Here is a 24094-nt window from a genome sequence, read left to right on the forward strand (position 1 = left end):
AGATTTCTGCTTGCTTGAGACATTTCCCCCTTGCTTCTCCTTTCTTTCCCCATCTCCTAACACTGTTACGTTACCATTTTAGATGCTCTATTGGTTATATTTACCTTCATAACTTTAATAAACTGTAGGGGAGGAAAACCATCTTTTCTCTGTCCATTTTAGGATTCTGGCTGGGGCTCTGTAATAAAGAACAGATTAATAGGAGAAAAGCATACAGATTTGTCTAATATAAGTTTTATGTGACATAGAAGCCCAAATAAGGAAATAAAGACTCAAAGAAATAAAGTTGAATGCTCATATACTGAATTGGATGAAGAGTAGTACACTACGAAAACACGAAAAGACAAGGAGGCTTGAGCTAGGGCAGTTAATGGTGGATATGTAACTAGAAAGATAAGCAATGGTTTAACAAGGTTTGTACAGATATTTTTAGCACTGGTGATAATAGTATTACGTTCTTTCTGGTATAGGGATGACATCTTCTATAAGGAGTTTTAGCTCTTGCTTTTAGAAAAGAAAAAGGGAGGTCAAAGTGCCCTTCTTGCACCTGCTGTTTTATTAAAGTGCCTTTGGCTCAAACTAATCTTTATGCCAAAATGGCACACTGAGGGATGGCATATTCTGCCATCCTTTAATACTCATACTCCCTCTACCAGAGACAGTATCTCTTGATGTCCCTCTTCTATCCCCCCCCTTCATAAAATAAGGACATTAACAACCTTTTGCCCTTAGGTTTGCTTTCATTCCTCTCCTTTGACCTTCTAATATCAATTGTCTTATTATGTGGTCAAGGTTAATACTTAAATTCAGTGCTGTAATTAAAGTTTACTGTGCTTTGTGTATGGATTGATTCTAAAACAGTGTATTACTGTAACTATCTACAAAGCATTCACTGAAGAGCTCAGTAGCACACTTTGAAAACATTCTTTCTTGTATTGCGTTTTGTTTTCCTGGAGCTCCCAACTGCTTTTCTTCTTAATTATTTTTTTCTTTTCTTTTCTTTTCCTTTTCTTATGCATTTTTCATTTCTTTTGCTACAGTAGTACTGAGCTAGAAATTAGTTACAGAGTTCTCATTTTGCCAGTACTTTGCTGTATGGCTAAATAATCACTTGTTTGAAGTTTGCATGTAACATGAGGGCCTTGGCCTTTTGGAAAGTCATCACTTGAGATGATCTATAATTTAGGCATTTTCAGAAGGACTTCAAAGGAAATGTGTTCTTCATTAGTGGAAATCGTAACACTTAAATCAGATTCACGAAAATACAAAGTTAAAGACATTTCCATATGACCAGGAGAGAAAAACCTTAGTGTGAGAATAAAAGTAAACTCCCAAATACGTAGAAAACAAATTATTAGAATCTAGGAAGAAAAAAATACAGTTAAAAAATACAACTATATTTATAGTTAAAAGATACAACTATATTATATTTACTTATATATTAGTAAATTAAAAAGCTAAGAATTCATCTGACAAAAACAAAATATTCTTAGAAGTAATGAAAAGAGTATGGAGTGTTCAAAACAAATGTGGTATTTCTAAACTTCTAGGTAGCAAAAAATTGGCTAAATACACATTCCCCTTTAATCAAAATACAGTTTATGTAGCCTTAAACCATGTAGACAGGTTTAAATCTTCTAACTAGCAAATTCACCTGTTAATTGAGTACCTTCCACATTGCTATTTTAGGCATGCAGGATGAAGTTGAAAAGCCAGATGTTGTGTTCAAACACTTGCAGTCCAGAGGAGGCAATAAATCACAATATATTGCACAGGGTGCCACGTGAGTAGGAAACAGCCAGCACCTACCTTTGCCTGGGGGACACGAAGGAGGAGGGACCCAAAGAGATAAGACTAAGGCTAACACTTGAAGAATAAGGATTTTCTTAGGAGACAAAAGGAAGGCAGAAGGATTAGTGGAACAGACTGGGGATGTTAGGAATCACAGCCATGCAGATAATCCTAAGACATTTGTTAGTATGGCTCATAAAAATGGTGTGGGGATGTCAGAGAAAGCTGGAGTCAGATAAGAAACACAGCAGAAAGGCCTTGCATGTCACACGAAGGCTTACGGATTTCTTTCTAAAATAACTGAAAACTTTTCACAGCAAAGAAATGAAATAATCAGATTTGTATTTCAAATGTTGAGGAAAGACTGAAAGGAGGCAGAACTTGGCAGAAAGCTGTGTATTAGTTTGCTTGGGCTGCCATAAAATGCCAGAGACTAGGTGACTTAAACAACAAAAATTTGTTTTCCTACAGATCTGGAGGTTGGAAGTCCAAGATTAAGGTGCTGGCAGGGTCAGATTCTTTTGAAAGCCCATCTTTTCTCTGAACCACTTTTCTCTGTTCTGATTATTTGCCTTTCTCCTTGGCTTGCAGATCACTGCCTTTTCACTGGGTCCTCACATGGCCTATTCTCTGCACATGCACATCCCAGATGTCTCTTCCCCTTCTTATAAGGACACTAGTCATACTGAATTAGGGCTCCACATTTACCTTAATTACCTTTTTTGAAGGCCCTCTCTCCAAATACAGTCGTATGCTAAGGTACTAGAAGTTAGGATTTCAACATATGAATTTTGGGGGAACACAATTTCGTCCATAACACAGCAAGTGGCAGTAAGAATGGAGAAAAGGGGCAAATGGAAAGATAGGTAGGAAGTAGAAGTCAACATGACTTACTGTTTGATGAGTCAGGTATACCCAACAGGTAAGGAGTTCTGCCTGATTTTTGGTTTAAGTAATCAGATATGCGCTAGTGCCATTAGTTAAAAAAACAAACAAACAAAAAACAGTACAAAAGGAGGTGTAGCATGCCAAGAAAAATGAGAAGTTCAATTTTCAACATGTTGCAAATGAAGCAGTATTTTTTAGTTAACAGGTACTTAAGAGTTCAGAGGTTAAGAAAAAGTAATATAGATGAAAGCTAAGAGTATGAGAAACTGTCCACAAATATAAGAACAGAAGGGAGTTACATCCTGGTGAATAACATCAAAGGTTAGGTGAAGAAGCAGAAGCCAAACATGAAGGCTGTGAAGGTATATAAAGAGAGACAAATAATGAGAATAGAGAAAAGTAGTACAAAAATTAAAGGAGAGAAGAATGGAGTTGAAGATGGGCGTTAATTCTTAAATCATTTTCAGAAACTTAACAGTATTTTACTTCCAGGATTATGATATGTGTTTCTTTATGAGTTCTAACTTGCTTATGTTAGTAAATTAAAATATCATTTGTGATTATTTCTCACTCTTCAGAATGTGTTCCAAATGTCATATTGATGTTATATAGCTTTCACTATATCTTTTACAAATTTCAAATCTTTACAATGAAAAAAAATCTTTAAAGTCAAAATATAATGTTATGTATCTTAAAATGATCAGTAAATTAACTTCTTTCAAGATTAATTATTCTTGATAATACCCCCATTTATTCTGGAACACAAATTTGAGGCCAGCTGTAAAACAAAAGCTACCCACAACAATAAATATGCCTTAAATACTTAAATATATGCTTTAAATATTGTAGAGGTAGCAGTATACCTAATGGATTAATATGTGAGCAATATAATACATCTTGGAATGCCATGTTCTTAGAGCATTAAGTAGCTTAAAATCGTTTCATAAAATCTACTTGAATGGCACCAATGATTTTATGTAGAAAATTAAAAACAAGTTGCATATGGGAGTAACATTTATTCATCAGCTATACTTGAATATTATTTTTAGACAATCAGATATAGATACTTTAAAATCCCACATTACTCTGGAAAACCCAAGGCACAGATACAAATGATTTATTATCATTTTTAAAAGCAACAAAAGTAATATTAATTCTGGAAGATTTCTAACACTATTATACATTAGAGAAAAAAAATTTCCACAAACATTCCCTCACAAAGCCAGTAGTTTTATATTTACACAGTGTTATTACAGCAATTTTAAATGTTAATCTATGATACAATAATGTTACTTCAGGAAACATAAAAAATATAGTTTTGTTTAATAGCCATGCTCCCATTTTTGATGAAAGCTAGTTAGTTTGTCCCAATACCAGTTTAATAGTTTAAAAATGCATAACATATATTCAGTCAGCTTTATAAAATCTTTAAGACAGAAGGCTGTCAAACGGAATAGACAGAGGGCTCATCATCACTTATGTCTGAATCTTCTTCCACTCCTTCAATGACTGATTTCTTCCCTTTACAACAGGATATAATTAATCCAATCAAGAATACCTGTAAATTTAAATAAGCTATATATTATTTCTCAAATCTAAAATCATTCAGAAAGTAATATTTTTAAAATAGCAGTGCTGTGACACAAATGGACTACTAAGATACAAACAAAGAGTTTGTACATTTTACTTTATAAAGGAAGGTAAAATCAGCCCTAGGATACCTGTACTTACCCCAAGAAAGGCCCAGTTACCAAAATAGTATGCAGCACTGAAGAACCAGAATTTGTGAAGAAACAGGTATGTCCGAGTAACAGTACATTGATCTATAAAAGCAAATAAAGACTATAATGAGATAGTTTCTTGCTTAAAATTGATAATTAAATTGTACCTAAAAGATTATTAATCAAAGCTAATGACCAAGATCATACAGCTAATAAGTGCTAGAGATGGGATTGAAATCTAGGTCTCTCTCCAAAGCCTTTCAACACCTTAATATTGTGTTAAATTGCCAACTAATATGACATTTTTTAATAAAATAATGCTATCTATGTAATACAGATCCTAAGTTTTAAAAAAAAAATTGGCTAGCTCAATTTATTTACAATAAAAAAATAGTTTTAACCTGAAGTGCCAGACATATCCTAAAAGAAAACAAAGATAAAGTTTTCCTGATGAACATTAAGACAAAATGAACAAAGAAAGTCAACCCTCTATGTCCACAGGTTCCACATCCACAGATTCAATCAACTGCAGTTTGAAAATATTTGAAACAAAACAAAATGAAAAATATGAATATAACATTTAAAAAAAATACAAATAAAAAACAATATAGCATAATAACTATTTACATACAATTTATCCAATCAAGAATATCTGAAAATCTATATTTACATTGTACTTGATATTACAAGTTATCTAGAGATGATTTAAAGTATATGGAAGGATGTGTGTAGGTTACATGCAAATACTATGCCATTTTATACAAGGGACTTGAGCATCTTCTGAGGGTCCTGGAACCAATCCCCCAAGGATACTGAGGAACGACTGTAATCAGATATGGTTAGTATTAAGTTGTACTTTTCTAAGAAACCAATTCTCGGGACAGCTTGAACTTGAGAGGTTTTTTCTGAGCTTTTTTTCTTTTTAAGATTATTATCGAAAAAATGGCTCTTCTTCTAAAGAAATACAAAAATCATTATTTACTAATATGATTCCTGTTCGAGTTTAAGACAGCATTATAGTTAGAATTAAAAATTAATATATTTTTCTCCTTCAAATAAAATGTAACTCTTAAAGAGAAAGTAGCAGACTGGTTATTTAATAATTGTGTCAGACTCTTTATTCATTTTACTCAAAGATGTTATTTCCATTATGTTTCAAAGTCATCTCTATATTGACCCTTATCTAGTAAATGATGTCTAAGAAAATACTTGTTTATTCAAGCCATTCAGAAAGTCCTGGGCAGCACAATATAATACAACTTGTTGAAAAATTATATGTGCTGCAGCTCATACAGGATATCAATCTCTCAAACTTCAGAGGGCCTTTATTTTTTACAGAAGAAAATCTTTATTTTACAAGGCAACTTCTTTTCAGTCTATTAATTGCAAAAGAGATTATGATTTCTGCATATTTTTTATCCAAAATAGACAATGGCAAAAAATCCTACATGCAATCAGGAGACCAATATCACATCTTATTGCTAACTAAGAAAATACACCTTTTATTTCTATTTTTATGAACTCTCTTCTAAGGTTCAGTAAGTGAATGCTATTTTCCCTTAAAACATAAAATTGAGCTGGGAGCTGGGAGCTTTGTAGTCCATCTTACTACATAAGGGATCTAATACATCTTATTTTTTTTTTTGGCTGTCACATAATTTTCTGAAAAGTAGAATTTAGGTTGTATTTTATCAAAATACAAGACCTGTTATTTCAAAGCCTTAGATACGTTATGCAAAGATTCAGATAATCTAAATCTTATCGACTCTAATCCCTTCCACTGTACTTCAACATTTACTTCAGAATTGCTCAATACCAAACCAGACAAAGCCATCTCTTTTTGTGGCAGGAAAACATGCAGTGTAATATAGACAAGCAGCCTCTTCCTTTCATGAGCAAGGACCACCAATTTAATTCCTATCTATTGATCCCCCAAGGGCTTCTTTCATTTTCTTTGCTCTCTTTATCAACAGAAAAGCCTAGAAGGAATATTCACAGTTCTTTAAGAAAACCAAAAAGACTTTTTAAGTAGCAGTGTCTGAACAAAAGTTTCTCTTAGCACCTAAGGATTATGGCTTTACACTATGTGCTGGGAGTTCAGTCTAGCAGAGGAGACTCCTAGGTAGGAAATTCCTTCATCATTTACTATGCTCCCACACATTTTATTCTCACTTCTATTATAGATGTTACTTCACAGTAATATAACTATTCAACTTGTCTACCTTTTTATTAGACAAGCCTGAGTACACTAAAGTACTCATCGAAGTACTCACATTCATTCATATTTAATATGACTACTTGTTCAAGTAAAATAAATTTTAAAAGAGATATTTTATTTAAAATTCATATTGCTACACAGTACATTTTCTAATTTTTTTAAATTAAAATCTGGAAAGATTCCAAGAATGTAAAAATAAGACACTTGAATGCATCCTGAAAATGAAAGTAGAACTAAAGTGCCCAGCACGGTGAAGGAAGAGGAACCCTGGTTCTGGACTCTGATAGACTTGGAGGTGAATATCACTTGGCTTCTTCTTTGCCATGTAAATGGGAAAAACTGAACTGCAGAGCCTATACACTTGGAAAATGGGGATATCACCATCTTTCCTCACAGGATCATTGTAAAGATTAAATGAAGTATATCAAAAGCCCCATGCAAAGTGGCAGTTAATATTGATGTTCTTCCTTTTTCTTCTTCAAGGCATAACCGAACCCATGATAAAGAACATGATTTTGCACAGCTGCTCAAATGGCTGCAAAATAAATAATTAATCTTGAAAGTACATGTCCAATTCCAATCGTAGTAAGAAAAATAATTGCTTATGCATTAGTATCATGACTATTCTGTACATTGTTCAGTATTTTTCTGTCTCTATAGTTTAAAAAGATACAAATGGATTTGGCAAAATTCAAATGTGTATAAATCAGTAATAGGATACATTACTAAATAGTTATACCTTTAAAAATAACCAATTTGAATGTTTCAAAAAGGAAGAAAGCGATTGCTTGGGATGGAAAAAACACCTGTTCACAATTATTTTAAAAACAAGAACAGTATCTTCCATGGCTGAAGTATTACATGAGTTCTATTTTACACGTGTAAAACTGTTTGAAAAAAAGTCCCTCAATCCTCTCAGTACTGCTAATGCTCTAAACAAAAAATAAGAGTTTTATTACTCATTTCCATACTTAAAGGTATTTTGGGAGTCAGAACTTGACTGAATTAGAAATTTCAGGGCCAGAACAGGGATTATAAAACAGAGACTGAGGTGGCAGAAGCAAGTAAAATCAAATCGTTCTTCTCCAGAGGTCTAATAATCCACTCACTGTCATTTCAAATTGGCTTACGCTCTCTTTGACATAAGCCTTCTAAAATAACATAAAAAGGTAAAATCATCATTAGTGTTCTTCATTGTTGAAAAATGACACTAGGCTAAAAATCCACACACACAAGTATGTAACAGCTCTTTATAATTATCTTTATATCTATACACACACACACACACAAACACACACATACATATAAGTGGCATGTACCTACAGAAGAATTTTTGTTAATAAGTTCCACAAATATACTTCATATTCAAGTGATGATTCCACATTGAATACATGGAGGGGAGCTTCTTTCTTCACCATCTGCCTTCTTCCAGCTGCTCATCTAATTCACAGATACCTAGGAGATCTATGGGTTTCATTCTATGGATACCCAACTAAGAAAATCACAATAAATATTTTGAATTTGGTTTGATCATCAAAGTAAATTTAAATTATAGGATGTTTCATTTAGAGATCGTGTTCCAAAATCAGAAGTGTTCAGGAGACTTCTGACTCTTGTTCCTCAAAAGGACATATAAAAGTTCCAATTAGACTAAAGATTAAATTTTAACAAAGAACTAAAAATAGAGGGCTCAGGTAGATGTTGCCCGCCCCCCCATGACAGAGTGGCCATACCCAAAAAAGGATCAAAAATTAAAAAGCCAAAAAGGGCATTTGAAGTACATTAATAAAATTGAAAGACTTTTGAATCCTGCTACTTCCACCCTTCCTCCATTTTTTCTCACATATCACACAGAGAAATAACTAACAGAATACAGAATTAAACCATTATTCATAACAGCACCCATTATTGATTTACCTGATAATTCTTCTATTGTATATTTCTTGTTTCCTTTTAGACTACTTCTTATGTCATTTTTAATGTATATTGACTGCCACTAAGATAACTTTGGTTATTAACCATGGTAAAGAGAACTTTTACTTTAAAAATATTTTTAAAAATACTTAGTGTTGATTTAAGCAATAATTGAGTCATCATCATGTTAAACCTTCACTTGAAATCAATTTATAATTAATTACAGTCTATATTTGTAATTTATAAAATAAAACTTTATGTTACATATGCATACACAGAGAAGGAATTTGAGAAAACTCACATACCATGGAGAATAATTTTAAAGCAAGTATTTTGTCTCACTAGTGACAAAAAACTGGCAAGAAAAATATTCCACATTCTGGGGAAAGATGGTACCAAGAATTTAAGAACCTTTTTAAATTTTAAAAAAGGTCTCTGTAACTATTTTCCCCACTACCACTTTTCAACAAACTGGAAGGAAAAAGTTTCTAAAACCAATATCTACTTGGCAGATGCACGTCACTATCTTGTCTATCACTGTTTTCTTAAATAATACTAAATAGTGTTTTTGTTTGGTTTTTTTTTTTTTACTTATAGAAGTAATTAAAGGTATTTATTAAAAAAAAAAAAAAAGTGAGTATCTATTTTTTGCCTGAGGTACAACCAGACTTTTAGACTTTGTTTATGCACAAAAGCATTAAAAAATGAGATAACATATACACTTTTCCATCTACCATCATATGGTGTTTACTTTTCTATGTCAAAACATATAAAGCTATATCATTACATTGCACATTTATATTGTTATTTAAAGTATCCTTATTGATGGACAAATATCCACTTGTTCCTTTTTGTTTTGCTACTTATTATCTAACCTTGGTGGGACTTGAGAACTAGTTAGTTACTGGAAATGACAGAAAAAAAGAATAACTCCCCCAACCCACCTCCCGCATGACTGGGGATGGGATAACAAAGATAAGTGGAAGAGAGAAGGAAAAGAATTCAATCTCAGACTTGAGGTTTCAGGGGTTGGCAGGACATATATGTCCATACAGATAAATGGCAGGCATTTAGAAAATAAGAACAGAAACTTAAGATTCTGAATTCTTTATTTTCCCCCTTAAATTACTCAGCATAACTAGTTTATATACGTTGAGAATCCCTAATCCAAAAATCCCTAATCTGAAAGGCTCCAAAATATGAAACATTTTGAGTGTTGACATGATGTTCACTGGAAGAAATGCTAACTGGAGCATTTTGAATTTCAGATTTGGTATTAGGGATGTGGAATCAGTATATACAATAGTAAGTACAAATGCAAATGTTCAAAATCCAAAAAAACCCCAAAATCTGAAATAGTTCTGGTCCCAAGCATTTTGGACCTGTATGTTACCAACTGTCAACTCTACAGACACCACTAGAAAACTCATTGACCTAGCAAAGCTAAGTTTATTAGACTAACTGCAGTGAGGGAGAACAGGAAGATGAAAGACAGAGAAGGATATTTTTAAGGTTTTAGGGGCTGGGATGGCTGGACCATTTAACCAAGGTCTTGTAAGGTGGGGAACTGGTTAGAATTGGGCTAAGTTTATGACAAAGTAGCTTTGAATTGGTGGGCACAATGAAATGAAAAGTCTTGAAGCAAGTCGCATAGAACAATTAATCTTGATATATAAGCTATTTTAGTTTCAGTCAGGAGTAAATATTTCCTAGATTAAGTAGATAAATTAAGTTTGCTTGTTCAAACTATTATTTAACATAGAGGCAGGGAAATATGACTGTGCCCAGAACTGTTCAGCATAGCAACATTATGTTGGTGTCATCTCCCCACATTTCAGGGGATTCAAAAGCTTTTAAAATGTATTGATCTGCATTTGGGAATGGTTTATATTTATTATAAATTGTTAAAATTACATATGGTATTCTAGAATGGACAATATGCTAGAGCTGATGGAGCAAATTTGGAAAATAACCAGAAAGAAGAAGGTTAGGTTGCTGACGCTATCATACAAAATTACTGTGATTAGAAAATTTGCCAAACTCTGCTCATAGCAAAAGTTTCACATAAGAAAATGTAAAAATTGCTCTATCATTAAAAATAGGTTAGAAATTTATAAAAAAATCTTAAACTGTTTAAGAAAGCTCGATTATATCACTAAATACAGAACATCATATTTGCATTTACATTGGTGAGTTATTAAAAATGTGAAAAAAATTCTTCAATAAGTTTTAAAATACTATCTATCCTTAGAGAACAGGTTTAATTTCTGAAGAGTTTTTAAAATGTTCTTTGTTGAATTTAACTGTCCTGCTGCATGCATCTTCAAAAGAAATATATCTTGTAAACTTAGTCAAACAATGACTCATTTTACATGATTATGTCTGTATTTAAATCAAACTTTATTTGATGCTAGAAACTTATACCAGAAATAACAAGAAAATGTAAGAGATGAATTATTTTGTAGGAGATTCAAAATTAAAAGTAAACAAGAAAGATTAATTTACTTTCATAAAGAGTTATACCTTTTAATCTAAACTGATTAGGAAATTACCAGGTAGCATTGCACTATTATGTTCAAAATAAATTTTGTCATTTTGCAGGATGAAATATATCATGTTGTGAACATAAATTTATGAAATTTATAAAAATAATGTATATTAATGTAAAATTAAAATATATATGACTAATGTGTAATTATATAAATAATATAGTATCTAATACCCCTAAAATAGTACTTAGAAATGGTTATGTTTAGTAATTCCATGTGTTGGCCTATACTTGGTATTGTCAGTTTTTAAAACAGCAGACATTTGGGTGATATATAATGGTACTCACTGTATTTTTTTCCTCCCTTTTCTCATTCTCTCAGTATATACGTAATTACTTTTTCTGAACTATATATCATGGAGCTTGACCTCTTAACATTTTAGCATTTTTTAAACAGAAGAATATTCTCTTACACAACCACAGTACAGCTATTAAATTCAGAAAATTTAATATTGATAATATATTTTTATTCACTGTGCAGTCCATATTCCAACTGTCACTTATCCCAGTAATATTCTTTATGGTACTCTACTCTCATCCTGCAATACAGGATCCAATCCACAATCATGCATTGCTTTTGATGTCTCTTTAATAGTCTTTAATCTGTAACAGTTCCTCAGCCTTTTTGTCTTTTATAACACTGACAATTTTGAAGCATAGGTCAATTACTTTATAGCATGTTCCTCAATTTGGGTTTGTTTGATATTTCTTCATGATTGGATTCACGTTACTCATTCTTCACAGGGTATCATATCCTGAGGCACATGATACACGTCCATCCCTCAATACCCCTCAATGATGCTAAGTTTGATCACCTGGTGCAGATATTGCCTATTTTCTCTGATGCACAGCTACTATACTTTTCCTCTTACACAACTAGTAAACAATCTGTGGATAGACCTCACTGTGGTTTTAATCTGTAGTTCCCTACATGGAGTTTAATTTCAATTATTGATTTGGGTCATTTATAAATCTGCTAGGGTTGAAATCCTTCATTCCTTCATTCATTCATTCATTCATTCTTTCTTTCTTTTTTTAAAATTAATTTCTTGTTCCCTGCTAGTATTTTGAGCTGGTCGTACTTCTTTCCTTTAGTTACCTGTTCTATAATATGTGTTGATAATTCCAATTTCAGGTCCTCACAAATCTCCATTTATATTCATTCTCTTGGTGATCTCTCATCCAATCTCAAAGTTTTACTTCCCTTCTATACCTGACTAATCTATCGTAATCTTTTTCTCCAGAATGCTTGATACAACTCAACTGCCAACTCTAAATCTCTACTTGGATGTTTAATGAATTACTCAAACAAAAATGGTCAAAACCAAACTCTATGTTCTCCTTCAATGCAGGAATTAAGAAAATAGATATAAAGAATTGAGAATCGAGCTCCTGAATGCCTTTTTAGTAAGATTCCACATTAAAAATGATATTTATATACAATGTTCGGTGATGCCCACATGCTTTTAGTTCATGTGACATTAAATATGTGGGATTGTTTTTTAGGCTATCTAGAAAGCCCAAACCAAAACTACATTAAGATATAAAATTTTCCTCAGTTTAAAATTTCATCCTCAAATCTCTATTTCTTCACCCCATACCATCCTACTAAAACTGCATTCTCAAAGGTTTAAGATTTATAAGTTGCTAAATCTATCTCCAAAGCATCAACACTATTGATCACTGAACATGACACTTTCCTAAAAATTATAAAGCTATAGTATTCAGGTTCATTTCTCATTTTCCAAACTTTTATGTCTTCTCCAATAACCTTGGTTTTAGCCTTTAACCTCTAGTTTTTCTTTATATTGTCTGTGACTTTCATTCTCTGTGGCTTCAAATGATCATTTCCATTATATTTAAAAAGTAACAATGCTTTTAAATTTTTAAAATGTAAAAAACAGATGATGAAATGGTGTTACATTTTCTCTTTTTCAAACAAAACTCAAAAATGTTAAACGCAGAAAAAAAGAGGCTTGGAACCCAGACATTTGCTTTAAAGTTTCAAGTCTCATACTATCTGTGCTACTTTTAACTCTTATCTCTTGGGTCCCTAGATTTTGCATTAAACTAGTTAAATGGTCCTTCTAAAGTTTTTCTTTTCTTTGACATTCTAGTTTATATTTTTTAAGTTATTTACAACTTACTTTATGGCCTTTATTCCCATTTCTATGACTCCTGTACAAAAAATGGGGGGTGGAAGGAGGGGAAGATTCTCTAATCCTAACCTATGTAATACCTCAGATAAATGGTTTCAGAAAGATAGATGCTTGAGGTTCTGTGAATATAGGCCAAGTTGTTTTATGTGTTAGCAAAAGCAAAATAGCTTATTGAACAAGTTTTATTTATACAGACTGTATTTTGAATCATCTCTTGATGATGGCCTTGTTTACTCCAGAACTTAGTGTTCAACTACCTTCTAAAGTAAGATATCAATACAATTTTACTTTATTAGTTTTTTCTCTAACCTCATTATTATTCAAAATAATTATCACTTTTCCCCTTCTGTACTTCCTCTATTTAATTATAAGTCGATTTAGCTATTAATTTTGTCTGCTCAGTTTTTTGTAATTCATGTAGTTCGGCTTAACACACCAGTTTCTATGTTAGCATCTGCTAACTTGAGTCATCTTAACCATTTGCTCTAGCAACATCATATCCCCGAGCTAAAACCTAATTCTAGAACTCATTTGACTATTTTTTAAGGGTCATTCTCTCTAAATATTATCTGAACTAATATACTTAACCAGAATAAAACTACAAAAATCAAGTTTGATTTACAGAGATCATTCCATTTCTAGTTACTTCAATGTCCAAATATGACAACACATGTTTATATCAATAAAAGATAAAATAAGTACATAGAACAGAAGTAAGACTTTGGAATCACAGATTTTTAAAAATGATCATTTGGGAACATATTATTGTGCTTTATCATTCACTGTATTCTCCAAATAGTCAATGGTCCTGTCTCAATTTATTGTTACTATACCACACCAAATACATTTATATCTGTACTCCTTGTTAATGCAGTTATTTTTTCTCTGACTGAAATATCCTCAGATTTTTTTGTTTGTTCATTTAGATTTAACATTCTTTTCAGTTCAAATGAAATGTCGTATTGCCCCCTGGGCAGAATAAATCATTATCCCCTCCCGCTTTCCCACAGCATTTTGTTTATAATTTCATCACAGCCTGCCATTTATTTTTTGTCATTACAATTATTTATTTTCAGATTCAGATCCATTAGAATGTACGCTTTTTGAAGGTAGGAAATATATATGTGTTTCCCCTGACACTTTCTCCTTCCCCAAATCTAACCCAGTACTCACAATGTCTATTGTGCATGTCCATTAAGGAACATTGGTCTTTCATCTTCCTATTTTGACCCAAGTATTTATAGTTTCAAAATGCATATGTTTCTTTTAGTAATACTTTGTTTAAAACTATTTTATTCACATTTACACACAAATTAAGTCTATGTATTAATACTTATTAGATTAAGTAGCAATTAAAGAAGATAGAGATGCAAAGGTCCCTTTGCATTAAATTTAAAACTTGACTTCTAATTTGTTCAGTTAACTCACTTCAAACATATAAACTATGTTTTACCTGTCAGCATAAATAAGCACTATTGTCATTTCAAGAGAACTTTGTAAATATAGTATTATATGCATTCTTTACAAGATTACTGCTAAATCATTTTACTCTTTAATAGATTATTTTAAACACAAAAGTACCTATTTTTAAAAGAATGACTCTCTTTTGAATCCTAAACACTTAAAACAAATGTTTCAGCAATATTTTCTACATGTTTAACAAATGTCAGACCACCCCATATATGATCAAAATACTACCTTAAAAAATCTCTAAAATGTGCTTAATATTGATAAGAGATCAACATGAATTTTTAGAAACTGCTGCTTTAACACCTTTCCAGGGAGATTATCTTTTTCTCAGAAATAATTTTAATTATAACCCATAAAATTATATTTTTTGTTTCTAAATCTAAAAATCATTCTCTAAAATTCTGTTACCTGCAAAAAACACATGGCCAAGGTGACATCAAGTGCCTTACGGGTTATTTATATTATAGTATCATCTACTCTAGTCAAATGTTCCCACCAAAATGTCACAAAGAATAGTGTTAGGGCCAGCCCCGTGGCGCACTCGGGAGAGTGCAGCGCTTGGGAGCGCAGCGGCGCTCCCACCACGGGTTCGGATCCTATATAAGAATGACCGGTGCACCGGTCCGGTCACAAAAAGACAAAAAAAAAAAAGAATAGTGTTAACTTTTTTCTCCACATGTTGAGATTTCCTAGTTTCCATTTAACTGGATACTGTTAAGTCCTTCGCGATACATGCTACCTCATATCTACCCTTGTGTGTCTAATCTCATGCTCTAATCTGCTTCTTCATCTTTCTCTAACATCATTTAATGTGTTCTCTTAAAAAATCTACCCTAACACCTCAAATTCAATTATCCTATTTCTACCATTCTCTTCTAAGTATGCACAGGCAAATTTAATCTTTAGAGATGTGCTACAGAACAAAAAAGATTGGAAAAAAATAACTTAAATCTATGAACCCAAAGGGTATGTTTTTGTTCTGCAAAGTAACATTTCAAAGGATGAGTCAACTGAAATGTTTAAGAAAAATATTCAGTAGTTCAAAGTCATTTTAACCACTTTAAATTAGATGTAATTAGACTTAAGAAACATACTGAATGTGATTTATAAAAAAGTTATAGTCAACTGTATGACTGGACTAAAGCTTTATTGATCTATAACAACAAATTCACTCAGTTCAGCAATATAGGAACATTCTAAAGCCCCCTTTAGCAATACAATATCATTTTGAAAACTCAATTTGTTTTTATTTGTTTTTCTGCTAAGGTTTCAATACTACTGTAACAATTTGAGGAAAAGAGTCTATTTTAGATTTTCAAGGTAATTGCTCCTTTAGTTTTAAAAAAAAAAATTATAAACCACTCAATGCTAATTTTTCATTCTATTTTCATTTAGCTAAAAATGACAACCAAAAGCATTTCAACTATCAGCCCTACTTGTCATGTGTGTAAACATTTCAAAGTTAAAAATCTGGCACTAAAGTTATTAGTAAAGTAGAAATGGAAAATCAAGTGGTATTTATGCTAACACATTTTACTACTGTTTCTTCAGGCATAGTAAAGTTATCCCCATCATATTTGTATCTCCACCTCATCTCTTGATTTTGCTCCTTTTTTCCAGTTTTAGTCTCTTCCCTTATTTCTGAATGCATTTTGGACTCTGGTTGGTCACTTTATTCTCTAACCCTCAATTTGCCCTTTGCTTTTCATCCTTAAATCACCAATCCTAATTCAATCCTTCAATCCAACCTAACCTTCAAATAACCTAATCACTGATGGAGAACAATCATACCATTTGTACAGATTTGTTCAACAAAAATGCAAATTGATAATTTCATTTTTGTCCCTTGATATATTTACCTGACACAAACTTAGCTTCAGTCACATCCCTCTTCTATGAGGGTTCTTCAAAAAATTCATGGAATGATTCATATTATCTTTTAATTCAATTTCCCACAAACTTTTTGAAGTACCTTGTATTCTTCATGGACTATCAAAAGCTTTTGCCACTTTGTTCAACTGTCTACCCCACGGTCCGCTTAATTCTCAGTAGATGAGCTGAACGTATACTTCACAGAAAATTGAGACATCATATAAAAATGCCACTTCCTGCTCACCCTCAGATAGTAAAAAATTACTATCTGAGCCCATATCCTTGCTTGCTTCCTTGCAATCTAGAGAAAGCAGTATTCTATCTAAAGCACTTTGTCTTGGATGTTCTTAATACCGTATCTTCCAGAACTAGTTGAGATTGGTCCATCATTCATCTTTTATGACATTTTTCTTCATCCTCTCCTCCTCCACTTGTTCCACCCCACTATCCCTGAAGTCTCTCCTAATCTTAAAAAAAAAAAAAAATGTCTTGATCCAGCACACCTTCTCTGATTTCCATACAACCTCTCGGTCTCGGTTAAGAATATCTATATGACTAATAAACTCAGTCACTACTTCATATTCCTTTTTACTCAATGCCAATTAGTTTTTACATCCACCATGAAATTTTTTTCGCTTTTCAGTCTTCTTCCCCGTCTTCTTTATCTGCTTGCCCTTAGATAATGATTTTCCTGAGTTCCAGTCTCCATTCTCTTCTCACTCTCTACCTTCTGAGTACCTTACATATATCCAACTGCCTATGAGATCTCCACCTGAATGTCCCTGAGACATCACGAGTCAGCTAATCATTTCTTACATTTTTCTCTAACCTTAGTATTAAGAATTTTTAACTGAGCTCATGATACCAAAATTTACCAAACTACTCAGTAACTAGAGTATAATCTTCTGTTTTCCTCACCACTACTCTGGATCCAAGCAATTAGAAATTCTTTCAATTTATTCTCTAAACGTCTTTCATCATTTCTCACCTTCATGACCACTGTTTAGTTCAGGCTTTCACCATCTCTCTTCGATTACTTAGAAAGGTTTCCTTCCTCTAATTTCCAAGCTGTGGTCCAATTTCTGAAATCCATCCTCTATGTAACTATTATAATTAACTTACTGAAAATAAATTAGATCATAACTTTCTTGCTTAAAACACTTCATTAGTTCTTTAGTCAGTTTCCAAGACCTTTCGTGATCTGACTCCTAATTCTGCAATCTCATTTCCTCCCTCCTTCCAACTTCCACCCCCGTAATTTAAAAAACAAAACAATAACAATGTTCTAAACTCTCTTAAACACCCACCCTCGAAATTTAAGATAATTTTGTTTGTGCATTTTGTACCTCTGCCAAGAACAGCTTTCCCTTGATGCACATATCAGATAAATTCTTAACACTGAAATGCAGTTCTGGTATCTCTTTTCTGAAACCTTCTTTTTGAATACTTCTTCACAATGATTTCCACCAGGTAATGCTAATTGCTCCTTACACTGGGCTATATCACTGTGCTCTGTACCTGTTCCTATTACTCTATTTATCATATTATGTAGTTCACCCCACTAATAAAACTCAGAATTTGTTTTTAATAATGGTACCCATGAAAGTTTTATGAAAAGATACACTATATTTGATATACTACTTTACCACGAAATAAAAGCATTTTGAAGAAAAGAGTAGAAAAAGTTTTTACAAATTTTGAAAGAATCAATTGGAAGTACTTAGTTAGAATTTAATACTACAGTATTCAAAGAAAAAAAATCACCTTAACAACTCATAGGATATAGAAAATAACAATTCTCTAAAAATACACAGATGTTAAGAGCACAAAATCAGAGTTTTTGTCAGAATACACATAAAATACTTAGCACAGTGCCTGGAACACAACTGTATTTTCTTAAAATTTAACTGCTATTATAATTAACACTATTATTATTAACTTAAGTGAGCATACTTGGATGGATTAGAAGTTGTTCTAAGTCATAGCTACTTTTGGTTTCAGTAGTAAGAATTATGTATTCCACCAAACTCTCTTGAGTTTTTTAAGGAAAAAAAAATCATTTAAGAGTGATTTCTTGTTATACTAAATGTGATTAAATAATAACTACCTTTTGCTACTTCCTAAGTAACTAATTTGCAATGGTTCTTTCCCTAATGGAAATCATTCCATCACCAAGAATTTCTTTTGAAGAGACTTATCAACTTCTACTTGCTAAAAGTTCCTATGTTCCTACACATTAAAACAAATGTATCAAATGATTAACACAGAAAAATGCAAGACAATTTTTTTCTCACAGTTATAAATTCTAAGTCAGTTGATAAAAACTGATTTACCTTCAGGGGCATCTGCATCACATCTCTTTGGCACAGAAAGGGTTGAATTGCCTTTTTGGTCATCATAAGTTATATTGCTCTGAAAGATAAAAATATAATTAAAATGTAAATACTACATTAACAAATAGGTTTGGATTTAAAAAGTAATAACATTATAAACTTTAGAATCTGTTTCCTACTAACTACATCTATCTAATATTCTAAAAGGCAAATTTTATGCAAAATTGCATTTAGAAGATAAAGAATTATGGTAAATTTAACATTAGCGCTTTTGTAACAATCCCTTAGTTGCTGGCTCCTTCCCAGAACTAACAAATCCCATTTCTAGTCCAAAGGTGGCATCCAAAAAGAAACAGAGTACTTATTTTCAGAATGGAACAAGCAAAGAATATCTTTTGGCCACACAAAAAAGCATAATCTTCACTCATTTGTTCACAGAAGAATGTTTAATAAGCATTAGCTTAGGTGAATTAGGTGCAGGTTATGAGGTAGGAAGAGAATAAAAGGTATAAGAAGTATAAGAAGTGAGAAATACAGTTCAGATGATCTTCTAGCATGGTATTTCCCAAACTCAGGTCATTTGGTACCTCTATTATGATCTGTGCCTTACCTCTTCCACCTACATTACTATTTAATATTTTTCAGTGAATCAGCTTTTTAACACTTAGCAATATTATAAATGATATTTATCGAGGGTTTGATGTGATTGTTAGATTTTTTGTTTCTAATTACATGTTAAAGTAAACAAAAAAAACAGAAGTACAGAATAAAAAAGGAGTGATGTGGGCAGACTGGATTAATAACAAAAGACTCCATTAAAGCAACACTTGCACTAGGCTCTGTATTTTAGGAAAAGGAAACAAACCAAAGATTAAATCACATATAGTCAAAATATCTTAATCTGTCAAAAAATACAAACTTGTTGTCCAATTAAAACTAAAAACCACAATTGGCTTTTGAGAGATCAACAGCATCAAGAATCAGCAGAACAGACATGAGAATAACCATCATAATGGGAAAAAAAAAAAAAAGCCCAGTTACCAACAAATAAAATATTTATAAAACCTCTCCTATGGGATTCATAGTACCAATGAACAGACATACTGTGCTCACCAAAACTTTTTGGGAGCTTTAATATTAAAATTACTTAAAAAATTGTTTTAGAGGAAGGACTATGAGTTTTAATGAAGTGCTGAGATGAAGCTCAGCAGCTTAGCACCACGGGATCTGTTTAAGGAACTATTACAGTAAAATTGTGTTATTTTTAAAAAGCAACAATATCAAACAGATATAAATATGCTCAAAAATGAAATGAAAAACCAGTTCTAGCAATATTAAATTTAATTTGGAGAGCTAATATCTTATGGCAGCCATCACAATTAAAATTTGCTCTTAAATAACACTATCTTTACAATATAAAAATAATCAAGTTTAAAATATTGCACTTACCTCTATTAAGTAATTTTGGCTTCCATACATAACATACTGGGGAGCAAGACTATAAATCATGTAGCTAGTGTGAAGGACAATAAGCAGAAGTATCATGCAGAGAAATAAGAGTGCTTGGGGCCTGGTTCTACCTCTTCTGATTTTATATAACTGGAAAGAAAAAAGTGCCAAAATCTCAGCCATATATTTTATTTGCAAAACATTAAATCCTGCTCTTGTGTTAAAAAGAGTGATTTACACAGTTCAATCAGCCATTTCTTTTTTCCAATATAAATACTAAGAATTCTTAATCATTCCAAATAACTATAAGAATAATAAAGACAATTATTTCCCTGTAAAGCTTTTAGATTTTTTTTTCGTTTATTTTTAAATAATGGCAAGGCATTATTTAAAAAGATCCAAAAGATCCATTAAAAACTCAGGACCTACAGAATATACTGGAATTCACACAGTCTGTTTCCAGATAGACTTTGTAATCTTACTGTGTAATAATATGTTAGAAGTTCACAGAGCTAAGAAGAATTGTGAACTACCTCTAGTCCTATGTAAATATTAGAAGTATGAGTTTAAACTGTATTAGTAATATATTTATGGTTTTATATATCTATGGTTATATATAATATTACTACACAAGAACAGATGTCATGTTTATAAATATTCATTCCTATGAAATACTCATGACATCTTCATATTATATACTCTTCTATAAAATTTAATTTATGATAATCTGACTACAGATATATTCACATGTATCTATATTAAAGAAAAATTAAGACATGGTAACTAAAATATAAAGAACAAGGTGACTGGCTTCTTTTCAACAGCGGAGCACACTTTTAGTTTAGCAACTTAGGTATTACCTCCTGTTTTATTAGTAGATTGTAGTACAGTATAGACTAACAGAACTCTAATTCTGGATGGGATGACAATAAAATCACTTAAAAATTTACATTTTCCAGCTTCCCTTACAGCTAGTAGCAGTAAGGTGATAAAACCTTAAACATCAAAATCAAAGCAAAAGTGCTAGGAATTTCTGGGAAAGTCTTGCTTTATTGATATAGGTGTATACCCCTCCCTCCTACTTACCTTCTTCCTTATAGAACATGAACAGGATAAATGGAGCTGTAGCAGCCATACTGCAATAATGACGGAGACACTCAAAGAATTATAGAAATATTGAACCTGACATGTTTGAGCTACTGAAGCAATACTAGATGACTTTTTTTTCCCATAGCAAGAAGACTTTCATTAGTTCAAGCCACTATTTAGCTGGATTTTCTTTTACTCATAGCTGGAAGTAATGTGTATCTGAAATAGCTTTATTTTAAAATTCTTAGTTTATCTCAAAATGAGTATAAGAACAAAATAACCAATCATATAGTAATTTTTAACTCCTAATAGGGAGGGCCATATTTTGAGCTTCAGTTATATCCAATGTGTTTCACTGTGTTTCCATGCAGCCAAACACTAAAGAAAAAAACATAAGTTCTGGATCAGGGTTTCTCGGCCTTGGCACTGTTGACGTTTTGGGCTGCATAAGTCTTTGCCCTGTACAATTAGGATGTTAGCAGCATCTCTGGCTCCTACCCACTATACACCAGTAGCACCTCCTAGTGATAACAATTAAAAATACATCTGGACATTGCCAAATGTCTCCAGGGGTAGAGGTGTGCGGTAATCACCCATGTTAAAGAACAAATGCTCTAGACAAAAAGCACTTTTTTATTAACATAAAGTGAAAAAACTAATACCTCCATCATTTTTGGTATCAAGATATTTACAACTTCTGTATCCTAAACCTAAGATAGTTTGCAATAATGGAAAGTATGCACAAAATAATAATAATAAAAAATTCAAAATACTATTGTAATATTATACTTACTCTAATCCAAAAGAACCATATGCCAATATTTCGAATTCCTGCCATTGAAGTAAAAATAAAGTACATAATAATAATTGTTATAAGAATATAATCCAGAGGAAAAACCTGAAAAAAGTTAAAATTAAATTTAATACACAAATTATAAGGGCTCTAGAACTCACATAAAATTAACTGAAAACTTCATTATTCATATTGGCAAATGTTTAAACTATCAACTCTGATTTAGATTAGGCTACTATGATAATAACACCCCCCCAAAGATCCTCAAAAAACAAACTAATACCAAATCATTACCAAATTATTTAATACCATTATACTACAAAAAAATCCTAAAACAAATTAAACTAAAAATTATATTTACATATAAAATAAAATACTTCATTAAAAATTAAAAACAAAAATTGTTTGGAAAAATTCACCTTATGTTATATAATGTATCCCAAATCAAATAACGTACAACGTAAAAGTCCAGCAATATATCAATATAATCTTTAAAGCAACATGTCAATGTAAAAATCAGAAGCAAATAAAAAGTCAAATTAGCAAAGGGCACAAGTATATATCAAACTATTAATAGGTTTGTAGCATAAGTTTTATGTGGAAAAGAGTGTCAGAATGTTTGCTAGAGGGCTGGCCAGTTAGTTCAGTTGGTTAGAGCATGGTGTTGCAATACCAAGGTCAAAGGTTCAGATCCCCGTACCGGCCAGCTGCCAAAAAAAAAAAAAAAAAAAAAGAATGTTTGCTAGAAGATAAAATGACTGATATTTTACTTACTGTTTGTAGTAAAGGCAAAAGCATATTCAGTGGATTACTAAGGTTAGCTCCAAAAATTATAAAACCAGAGTCTATTCCAGCTGAATGAAGAGCTTTATCTAAACTAAAATAAAAAAATTATAAAGAGTGAATTTATGTTATAACATTATAATTTCAGTTAACTTAGAAAGAGTATCATAACTTAAGCATGCTAATTCAGTTCAGTCAAATAAAACCATGGATAACAAATTAAACCTCATTTAAATGTCTCACAGATATTGTTCAATTGATATAGAATAAAGAAATAGTGTCTACTATTGGACCTTTTAGACATTCTTTGAATTAATGCTGTAGAACACTTCAGGTAAAATAGCTACTTAAGATGAATAGGCTGCACTAATGTAATTCAGCACAAAAATGTATACTATCATAGGAAGGTATAAGTGCTTTAGAAAATGTGTACTTACTTTGACAGGAAGAGAGAAATTACAAACAGCAATGCAACTAAGATGAAAAATATTCCCCAAATGATCTAAAAGCAAAAATATATTCATTAAAACATAGTTCTAAAAGTTGATAGCAAAAGCAGAAAACCATTATGCTCAATATGAGTTGCTAGCAAAAGACAATGCTAACAAAAATGATTAAATAAAATGATCCAAGATACCTTTTAATTTAGAATACAGTCCCAGGCATTTGTACTGAAATGTTCACTATGAGACCATTTGATTGAGAACAAGGACACAAAACAGACAAAGCATTTGAAATTTCTTCACTAATAAGTAAACAAATGCAACTCTTTGTTAGATCAAACATAAAGTTTTCATTTTATCACACTCCAACATAAACTTCAATGTTAACTAAAAAGTACATTAAGACTAACACACACACAAAACAAAGAAACTCACCAAGTTTTATTACCCTATTAGTTAAAATAGGGAATTTGGAACATTTTCCCATAGCAATAATGATAGATATATATAGTGGTTAAATTGTATCACAACCCAGAAAAGTCTATATAAGTGATACTATTCCTGAAACAGAAATAACAACACTGAAGAAACTGTCATGTAAAACAACGTTTCTGTGGGAAAAT

The 24094-nt window shown here is 31.8% G+C and overlaps 1 protein-coding gene across 1 annotated transcript in view; it reads right to left on the reverse strand.

Moving 5' to 3' along the window:
• Positions 1–3725: 3725 nt before the first annotated feature.
• LMBRD1 (LMBR1 domain containing 1) overlaps positions 3726–24094 on the reverse strand; it is a 115816-nt gene continuing 95447 nt past the window's right edge. The window contains exons 10-16 of the mRNA XM_063097218.1: positions 23466–23530; positions 23020–23122; positions 22246–22350; positions 20364–20513; positions 18915–18993; positions 4411–4502; positions 3726–4237 (exon numbers count right to left, since the gene is read on the reverse strand). Of these exons, the coding sequence (XP_062953288.1) occupies positions 4124–4237; positions 4411–4502; positions 18915–18993; positions 20364–20513; positions 22246–22350; positions 23020–23122; positions 23466–23530 (708 nt within the window). The 3' untranslated portion in view covers positions 3726–4123. The remainder of the gene's footprint in view (positions 4238–4410; positions 4503–18914; positions 18994–20363; positions 20514–22245; positions 22351–23019; positions 23123–23465; positions 23531–24094) is intronic.

Source organism: Cynocephalus volans, chromosome 5 (assembly GCF_027409185.1).
Source record: "Cynocephalus volans isolate mCynVol1 chromosome 5, mCynVol1.pri, whole genome shotgun sequence".
In the NCBI taxonomy this organism is placed as follows: domain Eukaryota; kingdom Metazoa; phylum Chordata; class Mammalia; order Dermoptera; family Cynocephalidae; genus Cynocephalus; species Cynocephalus volans.